This window comes from Stegodyphus dumicola, chromosome 5, assembly GCF_044657685.1.
Source record: "Stegodyphus dumicola isolate Sdum_Otavi_A_Nest chromosome 5, ASM4465768v1".
NCBI classification, from domain to species: domain Eukaryota; kingdom Metazoa; phylum Arthropoda; class Arachnida; order Araneae; family Eresidae; genus Stegodyphus; species Stegodyphus dumicola.
The window spans coordinates 181,175,473-181,188,815 of NC_140772.1; the positions used below are offsets into that span (position 1 = coordinate 181,175,473).

At 34.2% G+C, this 13,343-nt stretch overlaps 1 protein-coding gene across 1 annotated transcript in view; it reads right to left on the reverse strand.

Annotated features, from left to right (window-relative positions):
- The window catches only part of LOC118189076 (uncharacterized), a 408,861-nt gene that overhangs the window by 14,049 nt on the left and 381,469 nt on the right, over positions 1–13,343 (reverse strand). The window contains exon 7 of the mRNA XM_085817435.1: positions 8,635–8,749. Within this exon, the coding sequence (XP_085673561.1) occupies positions 8,635–8,749 (115 nt within the window). The remainder of the gene's footprint in view (positions 1–8,634; positions 8,750–13,343) is intronic.

Consider the following 13,343-nt stretch of genomic DNA (forward strand, 5'->3'; position numbering starts at 1 on the left):
GACCTCGTTGCTGGCCGTTCAAATTTTCCTTGTAACTTTTCCTCCGCCGCTGATGGCCCTTCCGCAGTTCGGCGACATTTGCTGCGGAGAGTCTTGTCGGATGAGTAGATCTTCCGTTTTAGAGCCGGGTTATAGTTGCCGTCATTTCTCCTGGTTCTCTTCACATCCGTCGTCCTTCTCCCCTTCTTCATTCTGGGGGTGTTTGTGAACTCTCTTTTTGGACGGTGGAACGGCTTCTTTTCTTGCTACCTTCAATTTTTCCGCGGGGAAGTTTTCTTTTCACTTGCTCCTGCCTCTTAATGGCTTAATGTACTTGTCGTTGTTCCACCTCTGGCGCTTGTGCCTGCTGTGCCTGCCGTGCCGGATCCTGCAAACGATCTGAAAATATTTGCATTTTATTACGATCGAAGTAGGGTTTGATTTGATCAATGTTTGCGGAGCAGGTTTCACCATTTCTGGCTTTTAACACTACTACAGCGTGAGTTATTTTTTCTATAACATATGGTCCTTCAAATCGTGGAAAAAATTTGGCAAGCTTATCTTCTGGTGCTGAAGAAAGTGAATGCTTAATTTTTAAAACTTCATCCCCTACTTTATAAGTGACTCCCCATCGTTTCAAATCATAATAGAGCTTCTGTTTTCTTTGTGCTACTTCCGTATTCTTTTTTGCTTCTTTTATTAGTTTTTCTATATCACCCATTTTAAATTCTGGGGCTCTTTGTTGCACATAAAATAATTTATCTAGCGGCGTTATAATCTTTCTGCCTAAAAATAACTCAGCAGGAGTTTTGCCCGTTGTATCATGTTTTGCGGTCCTAAGGGCGAAAGCAAATTCATTGACATAGTTATCCCAGCTTTTATGAAAATTTTTAACATAATTACTGATAATTTTCACTATATTTCTATTGACCCCTTCCGCTATATTTGATTGCGGCCGATACGGGACCATTTTTAAATGACGTATGCCCAGTTTTTGGCACATGTCTTCAAATATATTACTTACAAATTGAAGACCATTATCCGATATAACTTTTAGGGGCGCCCCGTATTTTAAAATATATTTATTTAAAATAGAATCAGTAACTAATTTCGCGGAGGCTCGTTTTAAGGGAACAATTTCGGTCCATTTACTGAAATGATCAACCATAACAAGGAGATAGCGACTTTTATTTAACTGACTTTTTGGGAAAGGGCCCAATAAATCGATGCCAATTATTTCATTTGGAAATTCGGATTTAATACTATTTAGAAACCCGGCCGGGCGGAAATTAATATAATTAACTGCTTGACATGTTGGGCAGGACTGGACATACGCCCTTGTTAACTTTTGCAGTTCAGGAAAGTAGACTGGTGTGTGTGGTGTATTTAATTATGGCAAAGCACACGAGGGCTATCTGCCTAAGGGAAGGGAGGCCTTTCGTGGAGGACATTCTAAGGGAAACTGGCTCGTATGCACGTTACACATGGGGAAAACCACGAAAACACCCATGCAGCCAGCCCGTTCGCGGGATTCGAACCTCGGACCGGAAAGTAGACTGCCTCGCGTACGCGTTGGATAGTTTTTCGAATACCAGCATGAGAAGCTAAAGGGCTGTCATGGAGCTCCTGGAGGATATTTAATCTAAGACTAGCTGGGATAACAGGTCGAAATTCGTTGTTGGAATTCGTAGTTTTTGTATAGAAGAATAGACCATCTGTTAGTTCGTAATGGGGCGCCCTATTTCTTATCGCCACAATATCTTGGTGGCTAAAATTTTCAGGATCCTTCAAATACTCATAAATGCTTCCAAACTCAGGATCCTTACCCAGTTCGGTTATTACAGTTTCTCGGGAATTTATTGTACATGCTGTGAGCATTGCCACCTTTACGGTATTACCTCGTTCATCTATTTTAATTCTTGATAGGGCATCTGCTACGATATTTTCCTTTCCGGGGGTATGCTTGATTACCAGATTATATTCTTGCAGCTTGAGTGCCCATCTTATTAACATTGGGGATAAATTTTTCCCTCAGTACAATCTAGTTACCGCCGCATGATCAGAGTACACTGTTATCGGCGCCTTTCCAAAATAGACTCGGAACGTTTGCACTGCTAACAGAATTGCAAGTGCCTCTCTCTCGGTCGCGGAATAGTTTCGTTGTGTTTGATTTAAAGTTCGGCTAAAAAATGCCACGGGCTGCTGATTTTGCGAAAGTACCGCTCCTACCGCATAATCCGAAGCATCCGCTGAAATTTCTAAATTCTCATCCTTTTCAGGAAATTTCAACACAGGGGCTTGCGTTAATGCTTGTTTTAATTTTTCGAAAGCACTATTGGCTTCGGCCGTCCACGAGAATCTTGCCTTTTTCCTTTTTAATTTTAACAATGGCTCAGCGATAGCTGCAAAATCTTTTATAAAGGACCTATAATATGAACAAAGTCCTAGAAAAGAAGAGAGCTTCTTTGCCGTGTTTGGAGTCGATACTTTTGTACAGCAATTATTTTTGATTCGTCTGTCTCTATTCCTTTCTGAGATATCTTGTAACCTAAATATTTTAATTCAGGGGCTGCAAATTTGCACTTTTCGACATTAACTTTTAGACCGGCTTCATTTAATAAAGAAAACACCTGTCTTAAATCCTGTACATGTTGGTCGAGATTATCACTAGTAATAATGATATCGTCTAAATAGATAAATGTGGACTTTCCAAGAACAGGTCTTAACACAATGTCCATGCATCGCTGAAATGTTGCCGGGGCCCCTGAAAGGCCAAACGGCATACGCAAAAATGCATAAGTACCAGACTTGGTTATAAAAGCAGTCTTAGGCACGTCCTCAGGCCTAATCCCTATTTGAAAATAACCAGTCGTTAAGTCTAAAGTCGTCATAAATTTGGTTGATTTTATGTTCCTTAGAATTTCTTCAATGATCGGTAACGGATATACCGGATATTTAGTTATGGAGTTTAATTTACGGTAATCAATAGCGAATCTCCACCTTTTTGGATGCGTCAAAGGATAGTCATTATTTTTCTTACATAAAACCACCGGGCTAGCATAACTACTTGAGATGGGCATTATGATCTTTTTACGTAGCATATCGGTAATATGCCATTCTATAATTTTTTCCTTATTCTTATCATACCGGTATGGTTTTTGGCGAACTGGCATTGCGTCTCCGGTGTCAATACTATGGTTAGTAACCTGAGTAAATCCTGGAATATCACTAAATAACGAAGCAAATTCACTTACCACTTGTCGGATTCTTCCTTGCTCGTCATTAGGGAGGTGGTCAAGTTTTAACATCGGCGGTTCAGCCTTTTCTGCACGAACTGGTTTCATTGTCAGCTTAAGGGACGCTTCATTAAAATCCAGTGTTGCTTGTGCGTCTGAAAGAAAATCTATTCCTAAGATTATATGTGCTTGCAGATTCTTTACTATAAAAAACATCACCTTTACTTGTTCGTCCTTGATACGGATATACAGAGGTACTTTACCTATGCACTTACATCTTTCTCCTTGCGCCGCTAACACTGTCGTATTATCCGAATTATATATGCGGTATTTGCGAAAATACTTCTTAAAAAAATCTTCTGCTACACAGGAACACTGCGCGCCTGTATCCAGGAGTGCGGTGGCTGGGATATTATTCACCAACACTTCAATCTTCGGAAGAGTCAAATTTTTCACCATTACTGTATTTAACTTGAAGGAAGAGGGGTTTTCGTGACCTTCGGATTTCCGCACCCTCTCGTCAGCAGAAATCCGTTTTAGTTTAAATTATTTTTCATTTCCGTGCTTTCCTTCTTTTTCCCCTGGCCTAGAGACTTTTTTCCTGGATTGCTATTGAACTGTCGACGTTCGCCGGCTGTTTTTGAATGCTCGGGTTTCCTTGCCCACTGATTCGCTTTGCCTCCGTAGCCGTGTGCTTGAGTTTGCTGTAGTATTGGCGTACCAAATTGGTTTCGCTGTTGATATTGGCGTCTTCTTTCGACGTCCGCCGTTCTTCTACTTTCAAACTGGAGTGCTAGCTCAAATAACTTTTCCAGTGTAGTCGGATTTCTTAATTCAATAAAGTCTTGCACTTGGGGCAGTAACCTCGGCAAAATCACTTGAATTATTTCAGGATCCGGACGGTTTCCATACAAGAGTTTGAAGACGTGAATTTTTCTCAAAATAAAACTTGAGAGATTTTCGATTCTTTGCTGATATATACTGAAAAGTTCAATTTCTAATTTCGCACGATCCCTTACAACAGGGAAGGCTTTTAGTAGGGCAGTCTTGAAATTCTCGTAAGTACAGGTGGGACTTCCTGCTTGACCCAAGAGACTTCTGCCTATACATTTGAACCAGTTAAGCGCTTGGCCCCTCAAAGCGCTGGTAGCTAAGGTAACTTTTTGAAACTCGTGCACGTGGTAGAGCATGAAGTGGTCATCCAATTTTTCCAAAAAACTGGTTACCGGTGAGTTTCCATTAAATGTTGCTTCTGGTTTAATCGAAGCGCGCATGGTCTGGACGATGTAACCAAATCCTTCCAGGGCGGCAGCTGGCATTTCTGGATTCTGAGCCGTTTCTGCAGGCAGCACAGGTTCTTCTTGAAACTCGGCCATGGTTATTCTTCTTCGTTGGGCGCCACTATCAGGGTCAATGTTCCTTCTAACCTTCTTCGGGAATATGCAAGGACCTGACTCGGAACAGAGAGCTTACTAAAGCTATGTTCAAAACGGTGGGAAGTAAACAGGATACACAAGAAGGGTATACAAAACCCTTTATTTTTCTCTATTTACAATGACTTCCGTACTTCGGAATACACCGACCCGCTACTTGGGCCAAAACGTAAAAGTATAAAAGTAAAACTAAACTCTAATTTAACTTTAGAATAATAAACGTGGAAGATTGGCCTTATATTAACAGGAAGCGTATGTAGTACAGAGAACTGTGAACACTACAATACGTTTAAAATTTATCAAGAGGATTAAAACCTCTGGCCTGGAAGGCAAACAGCAACTGCGTAACTTCTAAGGTAAGCGGCCTGCTTCGACTCACTGCTTCCTCTCTCTCGCTTGGCAAAAAGCCACAACTTAAATACTTGGCGTTCGCCAGACAAACTTTGCATAAAAACCTTAACGCTTATAATTCGGGCCGAAAGTAGAAAATAAGAAGTGATAGTAAAGATTTAAAATAAAATAAACGTTAGTAAAACTTAAGATCCTTACAACCCTTTGGGAAGCTCTGACGTTAATCTCACTTTTATTTGTCTAAAATAACGTATAATTATCTGAAATGATATTACATGTTATTTTCTATATACTATAGTATAGGATTTATCTGTTAATGAGAAAATGTGCCTTTTTTGTCAAAATTTTCCAAATATTTTTAAAGTATTTTAAAAAATGTTTTTCTTTTTTTATAAATTCATCTGAAATACTATAAACATTTTACGTAAGTAAAAAATAAATATTTTAATAAATTTTAAGCATAACAGAGGGATTTCCTTTCATAATTAATATTTATTTCTGAAGCCAAATTAATATCTGCAAATACCCCCCTAAATTTTCTATACATTCCTCTAAAAATTAGTGTTAAAATTAAAAATCCTTAAATCATACGCAAAATGTGTACCTTTTCGCCTTTCGTTTCTCAACCAGCAGTTTTAAAAGGATTGAAAGTATTCTAAGCTGGACTGCAATGCATTCTAAGAGAGAAGATTATGCAGTAAATGTCAGAGCAAGCGTATGAAATGAAGAAATAGGCTTAACGCTAATTCGTAACTAAATTGAATTCTTTAAACCGACTAATAGTCCACCTTACTGGCCGACCAGTAATGTTGCTGAACACTGATAGTTCGACTTCAGATCACAACAAACATACTCGCTACATGGAGAAGGCGTTCATACCTGGAACGGCTACCTTTGTTAGCTGGAAGCGTCCAAGTCTTGTAGGTATGGTAAGTGAAATTAGGGATGATGTAAAGGAATAGAAAAAGACGAGGCTGTCATTTTCGGCATGTTCTTTCTACGTATATGCAGCTACCATTTGTTTTCAGGTGAAATTTTTCTCTAGTAAGTTCAAGTATAATATGTATTCTTATTTTTAGCACGTAAAACTCTGAGTGGACACAACATGTGTAAAATCATGCTCTATATTTGTTGAAAATCAAGAACTGTATTTTTATTCCTTCTGTATTATAAATAAAGTGTTTTTATAATACTGAATATTAAATTGAAATGCTCCTATTATATTATAATGAAAACATCCATATACCTATTCCGTCTGTGAGATTTGAACGAGAAAATTACAAAAATATTGAGAAATATTTAATTTAAAATGTTAATTTAGTTTTATAACATTTATAAAATTTAATACACATTTATATATTGGATGCGATATTTTAAATTACAAATTTACTTTTAACTCGCATGTTCCAAATTTAGGTTTTACACTTTTATTTAGCATTCTGACTATATAGTTTTATTTATTTATTTATTTATTTTTGGTTAAAATACTTTTTCAGATGCTTCCAGTTTTGTTAAGCTTATGGGCACTTAATTTCTTTTCCGAATATATCACTTGTTTTAGATAAATTAACAGATTTTGTTGACTTTCAGACTGCGTAATTTTGATTAGTCAATTAAATGGAATAATATCAAATGCAAAAACTAAAAATAACTCGCTTCAAGAATGTACCAAGATACAACACTGCCAATCATTTATTTTATTAACACGACTGTTAGGGAGTTACTTGGGAGAAACGCGTGAGTAATTATGTAAATTTATACATTAGGAATATAAAATATGAGACAGTTTGCTCTAGAAAGTCCTCGACGCAAAAGGCATACTAACCCACATAGTCACAACATGCTGCTTTACATAATCTAATCATAGATCTGCTAAGCCATATAACTATCTATACTGCAATTTTAATTACCACTATTGCCAGCCATTTGATTATTTTATATTAATAGCTCACATTAATGTCAACCATGTGAAACTTTGGAGATAGGTTTTCCTCATGTTAGTTTATGTATTATGCTTTTTTAGTTTTCCTTATAAAATGAAATTTAAATAAGAAATATTTATTGTGAATCTTTTATTAATTTTCAGTACTTTATAATATAAATTTTGTTTGACACTTCTGTAACTTAGAAAAATCATTAAGACAACCATTTATATCCTAGTATTTAGAATAAATGTATTTGAAAAATAAAATTTTAAAGACCCATTGATTACCAATGATTGAATGGTGTAACTTCGAAGAACACTGTCTACTTTATGACTGGACTTTTTTATATGTCTTATTTCATGAAAATTTTTTTTTCTGTGTAAATTTACACAGAAAGTGAATACAATACTCTTTTCACATAATGGTAGACCTTTTAAAGCTCCACCAAAATATATCATACTAGAAAGCATTATTTATTTTGTGTACTAGGGAAAAAGTTATAATTATGTTTTGTTGTAACATTATCATATCAGCAGTAAATATTAAAAGCAAAAGAAAATTACAGTTAAAATTTTCTACAACATGTTAAATAAATAAAAACTTACAGTTACGCTTTTTTTAATTCAATTCATGTAATCCTGTTACTAAAATAAGAGTTCTAGTAAATAAATAATAAACAAAATTATATAATTTAAAGAAATTAAGAAAGAAAGGAAATTTTAAATAAGCATACAATGCCTAAATTTTTTGCATTTCAAACATGCATTTCCCTTCGAAATATTATTTTTGTTTCACGAATTCACAAAAATTAATCTGTCCTTAAACAAAAGATTCAATAAAACACAGAGCATAAAAATACGCAATGAAAGTCCTTCCACGATTTAAGAATAAGCATCCAGCACATCTCCAACAGCTACTGAAAACCATTCCGCGATGTAAATACTTTCCGTTACAAGCCATCCCGGAATCTTTCCTTTTACTCTGCGTATATTGAACTCGTCCAGCTAACAAAAACAGCTGTTCTGAGATTGACGGTCTAGTGGCGGCGCATTTCACCAAGATTAACACAAATATAAGCCAGTTTTCCTTAGAAAGCCCTTGGCGAAGGCATACCTTTTGTCAGGCAAACAGCCCTCGCGTGCTTTGCCATAATCAAATTAACGACACCAAACCACATTGGCAAATAAGATATTTTTTATCACATCGGTTTCGCCGTTGAAGAGGAGAGCGAATATAAGACGTTAGGCAAAGATAAAGCTTAGAAAAGAATAGTGATGGGAAGAAATGTAGACAAGTTACTCTGAAAACATACAGACAAGATACAGAACAGTGAGGGTGAGATTTGGGGCTACACAGAACAATAAACTGTATTCCAGCTTTGAAAGGCAAACATTGCTTTAGGCATTCATCAAAGTTTCAAAATGCCTTACACTCATAAAACTATTAAAACGTTTTTAAGACAAAGAATGAAAATTTATTTTAAATTTTATTAGTATCTCACTGTTCTATATTTAAACATTATACGATATACCGCTCGGCTAAAGTCTTTGATTTCTTTGCTCCACACAATTTATTTCTGGAAATATAAAGAAACTACATTTAGATTTTTCGATCATTTCTGTGCTTTTGGTCCCACAGATAATGAATTTAAAGTAAATTCTACATTTTGAATTATTAACAGTCACATGGAAAGATTTCTCATATGCTTACCAGCTGTAGGCTGCGTCACATTTCCCAAACTATCGCAATCTGCTGTTGTCAGCAAGACATCATCTATAGCTGTATCTCCTATGTAACTGGTTCCTCTTACGCCTTCAATAATAATCTGTGATAAAAGAAATTGAAAACTGCAGTCATTTTTCTTTTTAAAATTTTAAACATTTCAAAGATTTGAAGTGATGTTCGTTTCTGAATTAAAAATGTTGGATATTTGCGTATAATTTCATTGAATAATCCATTGCTTTGTATCATCTGGATTTTGAACTTCTTCTGTTATAATTTTATGACAATAAATTAAAAATTAGATTGAAAACATATTAACCTCTTCAAGTAAAATTAAAAGTAATACCTAAAGAAAAACCTTAAGGGTTTTATATATATATATATATATATATATATTTGAAAACATACAGACTCCCCGTGCACCACACACGGAGCTTACAAAAGTAAGTTAACTAAAACATTAAAAGTTATATCCATAAATAAAACGAACAAAAACAGAGAACAGCAGTCTGGACTTCACGAAAAAAGATAAGTTCACTGGCCAAGCCTCTCTGAACATATTCAAATCGTTCTGCAAGCATAATCTAGAGCCGTTAAATGTAAGGCATGAGAAAATCAAATGTTCCACATCTTGATGTTCTCTTTTTGAACACTAACATAAATTTTTTGATTTTAATTGACTTAAATAACATACATTGTTAGTTTAAAACTAAACAGGTAACTTGCAAATTTACCGTGACCAGATAAAAACTGATAAATTTTAAAATTTACAGAAAGGAAAGACTCAGAATGCAGTCAATGGTAAATAGAACGTAAGAAGATTTTGGTGACCTTAGCATTACAAGATATATTTCTCATTCCACTTAACTAAAAGCTTCTGATAATGAAAGGAGTTCCAATAGCTCTTTGGAAGGCTAATGTTGATATCAATGGGTAAATTTAAGGCATCTTTAGCTAAGAAATCAGCTTTTTCATTTGCATAAAAACCGTGATGAGCAAGAAAATAAAATTTTGATTTCATTTGCAGCGGAATAAAAGAGATTAGCTGTTATAATTAAAAAATATGTAAATATATGTACCATTAATTCCTATGTAAATTTAATTAAAAGTGAAATATTATAATTCAATTTAAAAAGAGAAACGTAGTTCAAAATGCACTCGGCGGTACAAAAAACTAAGTTTTCTATGTTAAACATTTGATGAAGTACTGAATACAAAAGAAATAATCTCGAAATTTAGAATTACCACGTTGTCCTCCGTCACCTGTCACCTGCCAACCGAGATTAGTTTCCACACAATGTAGGTATTTGATAAGACTTTCTGCTTTATTTAAATTTAATTTTCAATACCATATAAATGAATACTCGGGTTTTAATAAAAAGATCTCTTATCCTACAATATTTTTTTAATTTTCTTAACTTTGTATTAATTTTCCTTTTTCAGACAGAGAATCTTCATATTATGGGGACATTTTGAAATCCTTCAACAAATTATATGAAGTACATATATCTTACGTTTTACCCAAAATTCAAGATCAGATACCTAGTGTTATATTTAAAATGAATCGTAATATAGCTATGCAATGTGTCATTTAATGCTTATAAATAAAATTATGTAGAAAGAAATGATTTTAATTTTTCATTATTAAAACTATTCAAAAGATTTAAATTACCATTTTTATAAAGATCTATTCAATAATGATGTAAATGGAAATCTTTCCTTTATGGTCCGGCTCTCAGTGTCATAATGCACTTTAAAAAAGAAAAGAAAAATAAAAAATATTTTACTCTAAGAAAAGAAGTGGGATTATTTACTTCTGCTAAAAATATCTTCTCCTGCTAACTAGGAGACATAAACTTTTCTTTTATTACAAACTCTTTCCTTTTTATTGCTTCTCAGATTTTTTATTCTTAAGCTTCTGTTTGGAATAAGGTTAGTTGAATGGATCGTTTTTTATAAATAATCACCAGAGATACTTTTCCCATTTCACGCAATGTTTCTATGATTAAACTCAAAATACATGAGCATTATTATAATTTAAATTAAGAAATACTTCCCATCCTAATTTTATTACATTTACTACTCTAAATTCTTTGAGATGTTGCACATACGACAACATTAGAATATTTGAAATTGAATTTTACGAGCTCTGACCATAAAAGTTTCAACAACTTAGATTTTTGGAATTCAGTAAATAACAACGAGATAAACAATAAAAAGAACGAGAAAAAGTACTAGACCATAATTATGCTTTTAACATTCGCTTGACTCATCTATTATTTTTTAATGATTAGCAAATTTATACTACCAGAGAGAAAATTTCCAACTGCATGACAGCAAAAGAACTAAGGAATTTCATGAGCAGATACTACATACGTCTTCATAATTAATTGTAATGGGAAATTTCTATTAACTAAAGATGGCGAATTTATATTTTTCTCAATATATTTGCACCTTGAAATATTTTACATGCATGAGAACTAAAGGAATTCTGATAGCATTTTCATACACTTATCAGGAAAATAAGTTAAAAATGGTAGTGGGATATCGAGAATAGCTATGAGTACTTCCAAATGTGTCTTTAGGTAGGTACCGACATAACCATGATTTGTATCAAGCCAAAATCTAACGCCACCGGTCCTTTAGTTACGCCAGAACAATGGGGAAATAGTTACCATGCTATACCGTTATAATCATTACCATACTATACCATTATAATCGTTGCCATGCATTACATTATAGCAAGCAGTGGGTTGTGATGTTTCTTCTGCCAGTCCAGTTCCAGAGACGAGGAGTCAATGTACCTGCTCCATCATAAAGCGATCAAATGTTAAATTTTCGCCGAAAATGTCAGGACCCATTGAATCTCAGTATATCTTTCTTGGCTATTTGATTGTTTATGATGGAATCCCGCTTTCAATATACCGCTTTCCAACAACCTAAGATTATCCTGTAGTAGTAAGTGACAAAATTACAAGTTCCTTAAGAATTTTCTTAACGAGTTATGCTGAGGTAGCCTACTATTCTATTCTGACAATTCCAGGCTTCATGAAGCGAGGATTCGCTCAACAGCCATACAAAAAACATGATGGAACAGGTACTAGGAGTCCCATGCATTGTTCGCAGAAGAGCCTCAATATAAGCGAAGATTATTCAGAAAAATAAGAATATTTGCTTCGTAGGTATTTTATGCCATTCTATTTCTATATTCATTCATATCCTACTTACTAACAAATGTTACGTATTGCTTTAAAACAACTGGTTTAATTTGCATTGCAACAGTGTTAGGGCATTCTTTAAAAAAGCATGTTTTAAATCAGACTAATGTCTACAGATTTTCAGTACTGTCCTTAATCTTGTTCAGTTTCACATTTTTCTGCTTTTGTAAGGAAATCATAACTGATTCCTTATTCCTTGATCATTTCTCAGAAAAATATATTTTAATTTGGTATCGCATATAAAATTGTCATTAGGCAGCATACGATTCTGAAAATCTTATTTCTAAATCCATGAAAAAAAAGAGACACGTAATAATAATTCAAAAAGAATGGAAATTCTTTGTTCTTCAAAATGCTATTATCTTTAAATACCGAACAAAAGTACAAAATTGCACTTCATATAGTATTAAAACGATTTATTTACAGCGGTTTATTTTCCGGAAACCGGCATTTGTTTCTGTACTTTTCCAGGCTTTAGTTAAGTAATAAATTTTTAAAATTAAAGATGCAACGATTGGATTCAAGCAAAATGCACTGTAGAATAAGATATCAGTGCATAGAGGTAAATATTATGTATTCAGTTCGGAATGTAATAGATTGGATTAATTACAGTGTCAATTGCGATGAAGCAAAATTTTCAACATTGAAAACATTGACAATCACCTCATTTAGCTCTCCAAATTAAATGCACTAAATCATTAGTTTCTTTAACCTTTTTTTAGACATTTAAAGATGAATTTAAATTCTGCTTTATAACTTCCCAACATTAAGCTACGAAAACATAACAGATAATGTTATGTACTGCTCTTTATTTTTGGTTACTCAGGCAATCCTGTTCTTAAAAATCAGATATAAAGATACAAACGAAAAAAATAATGACTTCAAACAATAGCTATACTGTCCCAAAATTAAAACTAGTTTTATCTTAAAATACTTAATTATGTGTATGTTGTTAGTTAGCTTGAGGAATTGCATACTTTCTTTGTTTCAAAGCATGATATTTACATCATTTATTTAAATTTCTTGTTGGATGCATATGAAAGTTTCTACTCACTTAAGCTACCCATCAAAAATGTAAGATTGCAGCACACGTCCCTCCGTATTATGTCTGGATTTTTATTGTAAATGAGTACGCAGTGAAATCAAAGTTTCTCGGACATATTCTCTTTGCAAATATAATTTACTCATTTTTCTAAATCAACTGTCTTCACAATAAGTGTCGGGGCGCAATAAGAGGAGAAAAAACTCTTTTGGGGATCGCACGGTTGCTAAAAAACTGCACAGCAAAGTTCCACACGTATTATAAAATACATATTCCTGGAGAATTTGGGGTCGCAAACCGGTCCGAATACTTAAAATTGGGTCGCGATACTAAAACGTTTGCGAACCATGTTCTAAACGAAATATCCAATCAACTAAGGTCTTCTTGCCTTGGAATCCGGACCACGTAGTACTAGCGAAAAACATCAAAATGTCTGG